The 14,684-nt window shown below is 39.9% G+C and overlaps 1 protein-coding gene across 2 annotated transcripts in view; it reads left to right on the top strand.

Moving 5' to 3' along the window:
- The window catches only part of FGD6 (FYVE, RhoGEF and PH domain containing 6), a 104,484-nt gene that overhangs the window by 27,180 nt on the left and 62,620 nt on the right, over nt 1–14,684 (top strand). For both annotated transcript variants that reach the window (XM_050934296.1, XM_050934286.1), the window contains exon 3: nt 10,231–10,372. In XM_050934296.1, coding sequence (XP_050790253.1) covers nt 10,231–10,372 — 142 coding nt within the window. The remainder of the gene's footprint in view (nt 1–10,230; nt 10,373–14,684) is intronic.

The following is a 14,684-nucleotide window of genomic DNA, read 5'->3' as shown; positions in this document are numbered from 1 at the left end:
TACAATGGCTGCTGTGGAGTTGTTTCAGTATACCATGGCTGCGGACGCTGTTTTTCATGGTATGTGCCATGGTGCTTTGAGGTTGAATTGGAACACCTTCGGACACATAGTTTGGCTTAGATTTACATATCAGTATTCTCTTACTGTACGTAAGTGTAATGACTTGATTCAGAAAGGATGTTGGTTTAAAAAATAATCTTGTCAGAAATTAGTTTTAACTGAGATTTTAAAATTAAAGATGTGTTTAAAATATGGTTCTTGTATGTAGCTCATGGAACATCTGAGACATGCATGCATATTTATCTTGAATGTTCCAAGAGATGCATAGAGGAATCATCAATCAGGGCTCTAACAGAACAATGAAAAATGCTTCTGCAACTATAGGAGGATGACAGCCTGCTATGAAAGTTGTCATTATGTACTTCTGGAAGCAGTAGTTTGCATTTGATATCTGAGTTAAATAGCAGGGATAAAAAATAGCGTTAGTTTGGTTTTAGTTTTCCCTTTTTAAAAGACTTCTTTGTTAGCAGTTTTTAAAGGTAATGCAAGTGCATATATATATGAGGTATGATGATTTTAAAAAGTGGCATAGTAAAAATTTTATACAAATACATAACCACCAAATACTCATCAATCCAGAAGAGATCTTAAAAGAAGAGAGAGAGAAAAAAAATGCCGCAAAACATTTCTTTGGAGTGGGGAGTCAACCCCCTCCAAAACCCCACTGAAGGAAGAGGACATGGGGTGTCCTTGATCTGAGGTCAAAAAATAAAGTCTGCTATTTAAAAAGACAAGATTATGTTCTGGTTTCTCTACTGTGTTTCAATTCTCGAAGTTTTCTAAAAGGGTCATTATCAAAGCTGTCATGTTTTTATAGATTTCAGAGTAGCAGCCGTGTTAGTCTGTATCCGCAAAAAGAACAGGAGTACTTGTGGCACCTTAGAGACTAACAAATTTATTTGAGCATAAGCTTTCATGGGCTACAGCCCACTTCTTCGGATGCATCTCTAAGGTGCCACAAGTCCTCCTGTTCTTTTTATGGTTTTTATAGAAACTTCCAAAGTAATCTCCACAATCAAATTGCTCAGGTGCTTGATTTCCGCCCCCCAACACATTCTATTCATGCTGCTTGAAGGATCTCTGAGGCCCTGTCTACACTGCAACTTTACAGCGATGCAACTTTCTTGCTCAGGGATGTGAAAAAACACCCCCCTAAGCGCTGCAAATTTCAGCGCTGTAAAGTGGCAGTGTAGACCATGCACCAGCGCTGGGAGTTGCGCCCCTTGTTGAGGTGGGTGCCACAACTACACAGCCACATTAAAGCACTGCCAGTGAAGACATACCTTAAATGTTCATGCAGTGTACCCATGCACTCCTTAATCCTTTTCGTGACATTCTTTAACAGATGAGGAGAGACTGGACCCACAACAGTAAAGATAGTGTGAATCCTCACAGTTGCCTTGATCTATTTCTTCTTTAAAAAAAAAAAAAATCTTCTGCAGAGGTCTCTCTGTCCTTCAGTGCTCTGAATATCTACAAAGGCAGAGCTCTCAACCACTTATCAGTGAAACTCACAATTGTAAACTTAGTGGCAAAATAAAGGGAAGATCAAAATTAACTGATTGGTTTCCTTGTGCCTTGCCATAATGTCAGGCCAACAAAACTATCTCACCTATTGCCCTTTGTGCTGGGGCAAGTCCCACTGATACAAAGGGCTTTCCCTATAGACTTGTCTTCACTGCACTATTAATTCATTGTTTACTGCTTGTTATAGTTTGAGCTTTGCCCCTAATCTTGTCCTTTCCCATACACGCAAATCTCTAGTTCTAGTTAAGTGGTGCCTTAAACTCCAGCTAGCTGGCCCACCCAGGTGTAGGTGGAAGCTTGAGTGCAGCTGATGATATAGTCCTGTAGTTGGTTTAGATAAGTGTTAATTAGGGCTGGTAATCACGATTAATCATTCTGTTAAACAATAGAATATGATTTATTTAAATATTTTGAATGTTTTCTGCATTTTCAAATATGTTGATTTCAATTACAACAGACTATGAAGTGTACAGTGCTCACTTAATTTTTTTATTACAAATATTTGCACTGCAAAAAAACAAAAGAAATAATATTTTTCCAATTCACCTAATACAAGTACTGTAGTGCAATCTTTTATCATGAAAGTTTAACTTAAAAATGTACAATTATGTACAAAAAATAACTGCACTCTAAAACAACACAGTGTCACCTGAAAGTGAGAACAGGCATTTGCATGGCACTGTTGTAGCTGTCATCACAAGATATTTACATGCTAGATGTGCTAAAGATACATATGTCCCTTCATACTTCAACCACTATTCCAGAGGGCACGTGTCCATGCTAATGACAGGTTTTGCTCAATAACAATCCAAAGCAGTGCAGACCGACACATGTTCATTTTAATCATTTGAGTCAGATGCCACCAGCAGAAGGCTGACTTTCTTTTATGGTGGTTCAGGTTCTGTAGTTTCCACATCTGAGTGTTGCTCTTTTTTTTTTAGACTTCTGAAAGCATGCTCCACACCTTGTCCCTCTCAAAATTTTGGAAGGCACTTCAGATTTTTAAACCTTGGGTCCAGTGCTGTAGCTATTTTTAGAAATCTCACATTGGTACCTTCTTTACTTTTTGTCAAATCTGCGGTGAAGGTATTTTTCAAATGAACAACATGTGCTGGGTCATCATCTGAGACTGCTATAATATGAAATATAGGGCAGAATGCAGGTAAAACAGAGCAGGAGACATACAGTTCTCCCCCAAGGAGTTCAGTCACAAATTTAATTAACACATCTTTTTTTTTTTTTAATGAGTGTTGTCAGCGTGGAAACATGTCCTCTGCAATGGTGGCCGAAGCATGAGGGGATATATGAATGTTTAGCATATCTAGCATGTGAACACCTTGTAATGCAGGCTACAAAAGTGCCATGCGAAAGGCCTGTTCTAACTTTCAGGTGATGTAAATAACAAGCGGGCAGCATTATCTCCTGTAAATGTAAACAAACTTGTTTGTCTTAGCGATTAGCTGAACAAAAAGTGGGACTGAGTGAACTTGTAGGCTCTAAAGTTTTACATTTTGTTGTTTTGGAGTGCAGTTATGTAACAAAAAATAAATCTATATTTGTAATTTGCACTCTCACGATAAAGAGATGACCGTATTCTATGGTACTTGTATGAGGTGAATTCAAAAATACTATTTCTTTTATAATTTTTACAGTGCAGATATTTATAATGAAAATAATATAAAGTGAGCACTGTACACTTTGTATTCTGTGTTGTAATTGAAATCAATATATTTGAAAATGTAGAAAAATGTCCAAAATATGTAATACATTTCAATTGGCATTCTATAGTTTAGTAGTTTGATTAAAACTGTGATTAATTGATATTAATTTTTTAATCACGATTAATTTTTGAGTTAATCATGTGAGTTAGCTGCGATTAATCGGGAGCCCTAGTTTTAATAAAATTTTTACTTATTTATAATTATATATGAAAACTACATTAAAGAACTTCTGGCTTCAATATTATAGCCCTGGGCTGGAATATGCTCCGCTGTTCTGTTGGGATGGTGCATGCTCAGTCCAATCACATGTAGGCGCTGTGAGAGAATGGAAAATGCTCAGAGAGGGCAGAACTTTCAGGGATTTCAGCTGTTAAACTCTAGCAAGTCTCTGGAACCCATATGATCTACAGATATTATTTAATAAACTATTAAAATAAAGAGACACGATGGAGTTGACACATATACTTCACAGGGAAAAAACTTATATGAAAAATAGTTGCCATTATAACCATAACGTTTTCAGATTTTGTTTATGATTGTGCTTAAAGTTTAGAAGCCCATAAGATATTCATACTAACAAGTAGTTTTTGTTTCTTGCCAAAATTGCTTTGTCATAATTTGCAAAGAATTGCCACAATATCTCTTACCTTCCATTTTTTTCATGTGACATAAATAGTGTTATAGGTTGCTTTACTGGTTATCTCAGCAAGCAATAAGAAAAATCTAGTATTACCATTTAAATACCCATTAAAATGCTACGTTATCAGACAAATGAATATTCTTAAGATTATGTAAATAACAAAAAGTTTAACCACATCTATCTATAGACAGCTGGATCACATGATATGGCAGGATGTTCTTACTCAGGGGACAGTGTGATGAGTTAACAGTGATGTGTTTCACATGACTGATAATGCAGAAGTTTCTCGTTCCAAAAAGCTTATTAATGTTGAGAGCATGGGCAAAGAATATCTGATAAAGAGGAAACAAGATCAGGATGGATATTTTGGGAGAGAGTAGGATTACAGAAGTCTGTGCAAGTGCTTAACACAGAACAGAACAACTACTCCCTGAAGAAAGCTTTGACATAAAATTGGGTTATTAGCGGGAATTAATACATGGTGGCAAAGTTTTAAAAAGAGAATAAGAGGGTAGAAAAAGAGAAGAAAACTATGGCACATGGGCAGAGAAGCTAAAATGGCCATGAGGGAAAGATTGAGGCATACAATACAAGGGAGAGAAGAATTTTTTAAATGAAGATGCACTCAAATTTCATTAAAGAGCTTATATGTATAGGACTGTCTTTAAGATGTGATTAAAGTACCAAATCCATTAAATCCAGATATTGAAATCTTCAGATCTCTCTTTGGGGGCGCTGATCAAAAGCCCATGGAAGTATTTTCATTCTGCATGGGCTTGCCATTTGATCCATGAACACTTGAGATATTTGTGTCTACAAAAGTTGCTAAATGGGCATTGATTTTCATTATTAATTTGTAGAGAAGTATCATCCCAAGGTTAAACTACTGAGGTAAAAGAATGTGAGGGGTTATGTGTTGTACAGTGACCCACGGAGCTGGGGAAATGGGAGTAGCATGATGAATGGACTTAAAGCTGAACAGGAATTACTCTGAGATAGTATGGCAGCTGGGATGGCTAGCTCTTTTTGGTTTAAAAATAAAATGGCCATAAGAAACATTCTTGGAGCACTCTGCTGGATCCGGGTGGTCTCAGAGACCTTTAGAACTATAACACATACTCTTAACTTTCCTATATACTCAAGAAGCTGACATGCATCCATTGTCTGAGGTATGTTCCAAAATACAGCGGATGACAAAAAGGTTGTGTTTCTAATATGGCTATTTATACTATTGTACAATTTAAACTGCTTTTTGTTTTATATTTGGTATAAATCTTGTTATAAATATTATGTCCATTCTTTTTCTCATTCATGAAGGATCCAGACAAACCTTTGTCCAAGGGGGAAATTTAACACAAGTGTACCACGAGGTTGAATTTGGTAATCTTTTCAAAATGTGAAGGACTGACCCCTTCAAATTGTCCAGTGGTGACTTGGGCAGCCCTGGGATCATAGAATTTCAGAAACCTGTGTTTACAAGATCTCAGTCTCCTTTGCTATAAAACGTAATTTATCTTGCAGCGTTATTTTTCTCTACTTTTGACACAAGCTGACCAGTTCAAATTACATTTTACATAAAGTCAAGAAATTATATGTCACATACTGTAGCTTGGATATTGAGGACTTTGGATAAATTACAGTAAAAACATAAGGACTGAAATTTTCAGAGCTACCTAGAGGGATTTCAAACCTTCAGATTCCCTGTGCATCTTTGAAAAATCTCATCCAGGAAGTAGAGCAAAATATTTTTAGTACAGATTTGCCAGTTTGACAGAATTATACCATGTGCAGGGCATCTGGCGTTACCGGTAGAAACATGGGGGCGAGGGGGTTAGACCACAATTTTATGAGAATAATGTGTTACCTCTTGTTTTTGGCATAGAATGAAACAATTTCTTGTTATCTGTTCTCAAGAGCTATAGATATGCTCTCTGTCACAGTTTCAGGGTAATTGCACCTTTAATCCCCTCTGTAGTCTATTTCAGGAATGCCCACTCAGCCTCTAGCCCTCACTTTTCTCTGGGCAGGGATCCACATTCCTCTCCCTTCTCTTTAGACTTAAGCTAAAATGCCTCTGCAATGCATGTTGCTTCTCTTGGCAGGTCTGACTAATGACCAGCCCCTGTTCTTTTGTTTCTCTCCAAGAGCAATGACCAGTGAATGACTGCGGTCATGAGTAACATAACCACACTCTTCTTTCATTTGCTTGAGGACAAAAGCATCCAGAGAAAACATGTAAAACAATAAAAGGATATAAACACTTTACCAACAGCTCCACATCAGTCCTATGGAGACCCTGGAAGGTTCAAGGTCTTCCAACCCTTCAGCAAGGTTGAGTATCATCTACACACAAGGTCATCTGGTTTCTTTGCATCAAAATGAAGGCACCTCTGCCAGGTTAAACTCCAGCCTTCTGTACCAAAAGCTCTTTGTCTCCTTGGGCCTCTGATATCTGAACTTGTATATGCAAACCATCCCGGGGCGGTACTTCTCTAAAGCTGTTTACAGTCCCAAGGACTGCAATAATCTCCCCCCCCCACCACTGTTTTACGTTCCTGGAGATGCGGTGGTAACCCTCCCCCAGGGAGTTACTCTAGTCCACAGTGATGATCTGGAATATCAATAATGTTAATAAATAGTCCCCAAAGACACTGTTTGGGTTGGAAAGAGAGACAAAGTTTTAAGAAGCATGAACAATAGAAATATCATTTGACTTAACTGCACACATGGTTTTTATTTCAGAGGTGTATAACATTTTGTTGTCCTAGACTCTGCTGTGTGAAAGCCTAACTCTGCAAAGTTCTGAGCACCAATGTGAGCTTATCCAACCCTCTGGACCAAGTATCGATTGCTAGACGCTCTCTTTCCCCCCAACCCCTCCCGAGCTCTTTAGCATGGTGGACTCAAAACCTGTGAGCTTCAAGCCTTGCCCATCCTGTGATGGACTAATCCATTTAAAAGATGGGCACAGTAAGTACTAGTTCCGTCTAGGAGAGTCGAACATATCTAGCAGATGCTTGCTTTGCCTCATATTTTCTGGGCACATGTGCAAGTATTTACCCCAACCCAGGTTCCTTGGTCACGTCAGCAGTACAGGAGAAATTAAAGTGTCTTTGGGGGTGCTCTTGGACTAACGGCCCAAAACAACTTGACCTCTTTGGAAGAAAGTCATATTCTTCTGCATGTGGCTGACTGCCAGGCCTTACTGGCCAAGTATGAGTTCCTAACCTGGGACCAAGTGACACCTTTCCTCACAAAGTTTCTGCTAGATAGCAGAGAGGAGCTAAAAGATAATTAAGGAAGGTCAGATGGTGGCCAGGTTGGCACTACACATTGTGATGTATGCCTCCAACACCATTGCAAAGTCGCTGGCCACCATGGTGATGAAACACAGAACGTGATGGCTCCAAGCATTGGGTACCCCAAGAGAGGTACAGGCAACTATTGAAGACTTGCACTTCAAGGGCAAGGAGCTATTTAACAGGCAGACAAACAGCACACTGCACTCACTAAAAGACTCAAAGGTCACCTTATGCTGTCTAGGGATTTACATCTGAGTGCTGTACCACAAGCCTTACTGCCTTCAGTGCCAGTTGAAGCCGTGGACACTGTCTTACAAACACAGGGATCCTGAATACTGGGCCAGGAAAAGGCCAAGATAAAGCAGAGGTCACAGCCTTTCCTCTTCCTGATCAGTGCACCCCAATCCTACAGCATGCCAGCAAACTTGACAGCTTGGTCGAGAGCCACATCCAATCCAGTGAATGAGCACGACTTTCAGAATCCACCTCCCTCCATTCCACCAGGCATGATCAGTTGTAACCAGGACAATCGTTGCCCATGTCTCCCCCATCCAGTTCCACTCATTACCCCCTACCTGTACCTCTGCTCAGGAAAGCCTGCTGCAATCAGAAGTGGCCTTGTTGCTTCATCTAGGAGCCATACAGGAGGTTCCAACAGAATTCAGGGAAAGAGGCGGCTTCTCCTGATATTTCTTCATTTTGAAGAAGAAAGGAGGTCTTCCTCCTATCCTAGAGCTGAGGAGACTGAACCAGCACCTATACTGTCCTGAAGTTCAATATGCTATTTCTTGCCTCTCTCATTCTGTCTCTCCAAGCTCAAAACTGGTTCATCTCTGGGAGGAAAGGAACTACACGGTATTCAGAGCTTTGTAATATTACCTTAATAGGACCAAGCCATTTTTGCTATCTCCCAGTTTCATTGTGCTCATTCTGTCCAGGGCATCCCATCGCAAAGAATCTCCAAGTGGATGTGTGCAATTCTATCAGTTGGCTAATGAGCCTCTCTCTTCAGACATCAAGCCACACTCACTAGAGCATCTTTTGCTTGCTTCCAAAATGTGTTGGTCTCTGCAGAGCTTTGGAGCTCTGTTCCAGCTCCAGACAAAAACCTGCAGCTCCACTGCTCCGGGCTCCAGTTCTGGGCTTTGCTCCAAAGCCCTGGGTCTCTGAGATCTGCAAGGCTGCAACATGGAGTAACCTACTGACTTTCATGAAATAGTATGTCCTTGACATGGCTGCGAGGGCAGATGCCAAGTTCAGGAGAGTGGTACTTCATTCATTGTTTGTTTGACTGATTCAGCTGGTGCTCACTGTGACTTTCCTGAGGGTCTGCTGCTGGCCAGCTATCAGCACTGGAATGGTGGGACCCATATGGACATACTTGAAGAAGAAAGAATGATTACTTACCCTACGGTTAGTGTGGCTCTTTGAGATTATATAAATGTGGATCACAGGACTTGTACCCCATCCTCACTTTTTGGAATCCTCACCAGCCTGGGCTTTGAATTTGTGAGGGTGTGAGGAAAGATCATGGTTCCCCACTCCCATGCCCTTTTATGAGAGGCACAGGTTACATGCACGGTCCCAATAGATGGTGATGTACAAAAACATCCAGTGTCCCTTGCATGAGGCACATACACACCTACAGTGGGATCCTCGCTGACTGTAACATCTTGAAGAACTCCAGGTACTGCAGGGTAAGTAACTGCTCTTTGTCTACATCCATAGGAGTAGATGTGACAGGAGGGCATTCGGCACGTTGCTGGCTTTGAAAGCTGATCTGATTAATGGTGTATTGATTTGGTATAACTTGAAATTATTAGCTACTTAATTCCATAGTTGAAAATGTTGCTATACCTTTATCTCTGTCTCTTTTCTCTCTCTCTCCCCCTCCCGCCGCCCCGCAGGTTAAAATAAATTGACATGTTTCTGTGTGAGTTTATTAGAGCATTTTAGGCTCTGCTGTCTGTGTTGTTCTTATAAGAAGCTGCTTAGTAGTTTTACAATAGTCTATTTGCTATTTGTATCTTTCTTGTACTCTCTTTCCTTTTGAATTTTCTTCCTGGGAAACGTTCTTAAGATCTTTACTGAAGATGTCAAGGTAGTTTAGAGGAGGAGAGTTGTTCATAGGATCAGCATGCATACTTGTCACACAAAATCTCTACAAGTTACAAATATGGCTAAAATTAATGAGAACTGAGACCTCCATAATGCGTGTACAGCTACAGAGCCTGATTATATTTTATAGTTTTGACAGCTGTCTAAAAGGGATATCACTGTGTTTATTTTCACTGATTTTATGGATCACAAAAATGTACATTCTGTAGCCCCTTTTAAAAAAAAAAAAGTGGGTATGTACTGAACTGACTCCCTGTAACATTAATTTCAACCTCATGTAACTATTTAACTGGTGCATGCCTTGATAAACAAGCCTGAACGTTTATGGGTGCCCAATACCCAAATGTCTTTGTGTGCCTTTATTTAAAACAAAACAACACCCCTGCCCCAACAAGGTTGTCAAACTGTTCATCATGTACAGAACAAACCTGAGTGCCATTAAAGAAAGCAGAGCAAAACAGAAACAAAAATGACAATCTCCCTTTATTGCTCTGCACATGAAATAAATATATTATTTCTATACGCATGCTAGCAAGAGGAGGTAGAATATCAAGCTTTGCCCTGGAGGATGACGAAGATCAACTCTGGTGTCTGTGACTGGTGTAAAGAACATAAAATCCTTTTGGCTATTTCACTTGTATGGCACTCATCTGCTATGGCAATGAACATTGTGTAAATACCAGTATAGATACAGCATTCCAGAATCATAGGTCCTCTATGGAAAATCCTGTTCTATCTTCTCCAGGGCTCTCAGCACTTCTAGTAACAGTTAGCCTCATTGCTCTGATGGATAACTTTTCAAAGAAAAATTAAGTTATGCTGATATAAACCAACTATGTGTTTTGGGGTTTTTTTCTTGTAGGGCATCAGAAGATCACAGTGATTCCAATGTGTTGATGGGAGAGGTTCAATCAGATGAAGAGATTATCAACAGCTCTGATGAGGACGATGACACAAATTCTGATTCTAGCAAAGGGGAGCTTGATCTTCAAGAATATAAGCAGGTGTATTTTGATTTTTAAAGCTATGCTTCATCAGTATTTTTTAGTTTCCCATATAGTTTGTAAAGGGAATTTGGGGAATATCTACATAAGAGATGTCTTGTTGTATAAATGTAAACCATCATTTTTCAGATGCTTTTTGCACCCTGATAACAGTAATTTTTTTTAAAGCTTCATTCTTGCTGTGGATTTGCAAATGTCCTTGATGTGAAGAACCCATGTTTAGAAATAGTCATAAAAACTGCACTGCTCAGTCCATTAGTTCATTCTTAACACCTCAAAGAGTTGTGGGCCTGTAGTCCTACACACCACCCACCTGTATATGTAGAGTTTTACAAACTGAAGTAAAGTGTGAAAGAGTCAAACTTGACTCCTTTGTCTGCATGTTTTGGACTGCACATTTACTAAAGTTCTTAATTTCATGCTCTGGACCTTTGAGTCCCAGAGTTTCCTGCTTTCTGCAGGGTGAACTGAAGAACATTGGAAACTGGAATGGAGAAGCCAAAGGGTAGGGACTGGAAAACGTGTCACTAGAACTGCTAAGGCCGTTCCCAGTGTCATCTCATTGGTATTAGGGGCATGGGCAGGTGAAACTATTGTGATATAGGAGTGTTCCAGCCAAGTGTTTGAGGAAGGAAAGGCTACTTTTCAGTGACAACTTCTGGTTCAGCAGAACAGCATTCTTGAAGTTGTATGTCCAGCCACACAAGTCTTTCAAATCAGTAAACTGTCTTGGGGCAAGTATGCAGTCCACATATTGTTAGCTTCCTTGGACTGAAATATGAGACCCTGCCTCTAAACCAGTGCTCAGCTGCTCCTTTCCAATGGCACGAGTAGATATGGGGCCCAACCCTCACCCTGTTTTGGGGATAATGTAGAATTCCTGTTTCTTGGATTTAAGAGTCACTGCTCTGGCCCACACTACTGGGCTTTCCTAATTGTATCTACTCTATCAAATGCAGAGGTACCCATTAAAGAGGGGTTTGTTTTTTTTTCTTCTCTCTGCTAGTCCTGGTTACCTAGCTGGCACATTTCCCATTTAAGCACCTCAATTCAGTGTCTTCAAAGTAATGAGGTACAGTGTTCCTTTGTGTGCTCTCCACAAGATCTTTCTTAGCAGGCTTGTTCTGCCCCGAGTGCTCTGAAGGCACCTTAGCCATGATGCCTAGGTTCTGGTTCTCTCTTCACTGCTGTATGCTGGATGGCATGTCTTTGGAAGACACTTCCTATGTGTCCTCCTTTTTCCATCCCTCCTTCAAGTCAAGGATGACTGGGTAATAAAGCAACCTTTTTGAATCAGTTGGTGATCTGGGGTTCCATCTCCTTTCCTAGGGGCTTCCTTTGCCATCTTCTCTTACAAGCATTAGAGGTTTCTGTCTGCTTTCCAGCATCCTTGAAATCTGCATGTCTGTAGATTCTGGCATCGGCTTTCCTTCAGACTGGCTGGGACTGCTGCTTCTTCACCTCCTTACAGGGCAAGTATCTTTTTGCTCTGTGGTGGAATGGTATTTCAGACACCTACCTGCCTGCCAAGGAGAACTCGATATAGGATTTCCCATTGCCAGAAAGAAAAGAGCTCATGTTCAGCAAGGTGAAAGTGTTGTGTAACAGCTTTGAATTTCTTCATATTTTTCTGCTAGTGCCCTGAAACCTTGATCCTAATAAATCAACTTTTCTCTTGAGTAAGTTGGGGTGTGGCGGGAGTCAGCAGCACAGCCTGTTCCTGTGTAGCTAACCAAAACTCTGTGTGGGTACATCAGCTAACATCTCACTGTAAATATCTTTCTTTCTCACAAGATTCAGAAGGGCTTTTCTAGAAACACACAGTGCAACGCTGCTTTGCTCATGAAACATCTCGTGTTTCATAGAATATACTCTTCCCTTCATGTAACTCAGAACTGGTGTTGAACCATCTGGTTTTTAACTTCCTCAGCTGGCCTGTGGCGCGTGGACTCTGACAGCTGCAGATTAACTTTACCAACAATTTGCCTCTTGCTTGAAACTTCTAACAGTTCCTGCAGCTGCAGGGGAAAATGAAACAATCTCTGCATTGGTAATCAGCTCTTTGGTGGGTTTATTTTGTTTTGCTTGGCAAACATATCCAGTCTCTAATGATGTTTCTCACCCACAATAGCGAGTACAGTAAACAACTGCTGAGAGAGAACACCTCAGTTTTTACCCTTTTATCACCTGAAAACTGAGAGAACTCAATGCCCAAAATTTGAAGACTATGCTTCAAACTCTCCTGCCTTCCAAATGATTGTCTTCTGACTGAACAAACAGTGTGGCATTTCCAGTGCCAGCTGATCTGAGAAGAAATTTCCAAATGGTGTTGAAAAAACAAAGGGACAATATCTCAGCTCATGCTTATTTTGCATTAGTATTTTACTATTGTGTAATCTTTACTTTTAAATTAGTTTGCAACTAATAGTCAGTTATAGAGTGTTGACAGTTACTGTTTTGTAAAATCAGGGACTGCATGTGAGTTTATTCCCATAGTGTTAGCTATGCTCTCCATAGAGAGAGGGAGAAGGATGTGCACCCTATTCTTGTATAAATATAAATGTCCTGAATTTGGTTGGTTTTAGGGATTATTTCTAGACACTAATATGGAGGCTTTGCTAAATACAAATCTAATTGATATGAATGGAAGAGCTAGGGTTTCACTGCTGAAATAGTCTTGTTTCAATGTAGTTCAAAATACTAAGGCCTAGCTGAGGATTGTAGAAACTATAAGTTGGTTTCCAGCTCTCAATAATTTATATAATAGTTGCTCTTCGAAGGAGATCTGCAAATCTAGACCAAAGCTTGCAGCATTAGTACTTTGGTCTAGCAATGCTACTGATGCCAGTAGGCACTAGTGGGAGACTATCAACTGAAAAAGAGGCCTCCTGGATTCTGTTCACAGCTGTGACTCTTATTTGCATTGTGACCTTGAGCAAATTGCTTCTCTGTGCCTCAAGTTCCCCATCTTTAAAACAGGGCTGATACCTACGTTGGTAAAGCGCTTTGTGGTCATTGGATAAATGGCACTGAGTAAGTGCAACATGTTACTATTATTGTAGCTTCACTAGTTACTAGGGTTGCCAACCCTCCAGGATTGTCTGGGAGTCTCCAGGAATTAAAGATTACTCTTCAATTAAAGATTATGTCATGTGAGGAAATCTCCAGGAATATGTCCAGCCAAAATTCGCAACCCTACTAGTTGGGTAACAAATTACTCCAACATTCAGAGTTTAATTTCTTAGATTTTGTAGTCCTGTAGCCTGATATCTGTCGTCCTTACCTTTGTATGGATTGGATTAGTGCCTGGGACATCAGAATAACAAACATACAGTGTGTGACTTCTGAAATTCTTAGAGATCAGCAAACTGTCACTTTAATTATTGATGTAACATCCTACAATATTGATAGAAATAAAATTGTATGCATCTGCATTAAAATCACCTTTTTGAAATAGGAAATGAAGCAATAAACCTTTCAAAGAGAAATATTGCAACCTTATTTCAAACATCATTAACAAGTACATAACAGTGTAATAAAAACAGCTAAAGTTCTAAGGTAAATCACTCGGTGCCTGCTCTTTAACTACTGTTTTGCATATGATTTCACCAGAACTTCTGCTTGCTATTGTTTGTTCTCTGTGTTACATACCTGCATATCTAAGATTTATTTTCATTTTCTCTCTCCTTTAACTCCCCATTGTAATGGAAAACCTACATTGTTAATAGACATAGTGCCAGCTGATAACTGCTAGGCAGGTGGCAAGCCAGGACTTCTGCTATAGAGATAGATTTAAAAAAAAAAAAGCAAACTGTATACACAATTAGACTCTGCAAAAGCATCTTTGCATGCCTGTCATCTTGCCCTCATTTTGTTTGCTGTACCACATTCTTGGAATTAGTATTAAGCTTTAGCCCTGATCCTGCAAGCTACTCTGTCTAGGTCGATTCCTCCACCCACATGGAGCTCCACTGACTTCACTGAAGCTCATCAAAAGTCTATCACAGGGATTATCATCTCTGTGTTATCGGGTGACAGCTTGCAGGGCCTGGGCCTCAGATTGTAAATTTTCTGGTGCCCTTTATACATGTTTGTACAGGAGCTGGTGCAATTATGCTGTAATGCAAATAATTCCACATTCCATTTTATTAGACAGTATCTTAAATATTCATATTTGTCTTTTTTTTCCTGTTACACTGGTAAGACTGGGGATTCAGTATTTTACACTTATTTTGCACTTTTCTTTTTGAGGGATCCCATAACAATTCAAGGATTAAAATATCAGATGAGAGAGCTGGGTGTGGGGGTTGAT

Source organism: Gopherus flavomarginatus, chromosome 1 (genome assembly GCF_025201925.1).
Source record: "Gopherus flavomarginatus isolate rGopFla2 chromosome 1, rGopFla2.mat.asm, whole genome shotgun sequence".
Lineage (NCBI taxonomy): Eukaryota > Metazoa > Chordata > Testudines > Testudinidae > Gopherus > Gopherus flavomarginatus.
The sequence above is the reverse complement of the archived record's forward strand: the minus strand, read 5'-3'. Positions and strand labels throughout refer to the sequence as shown.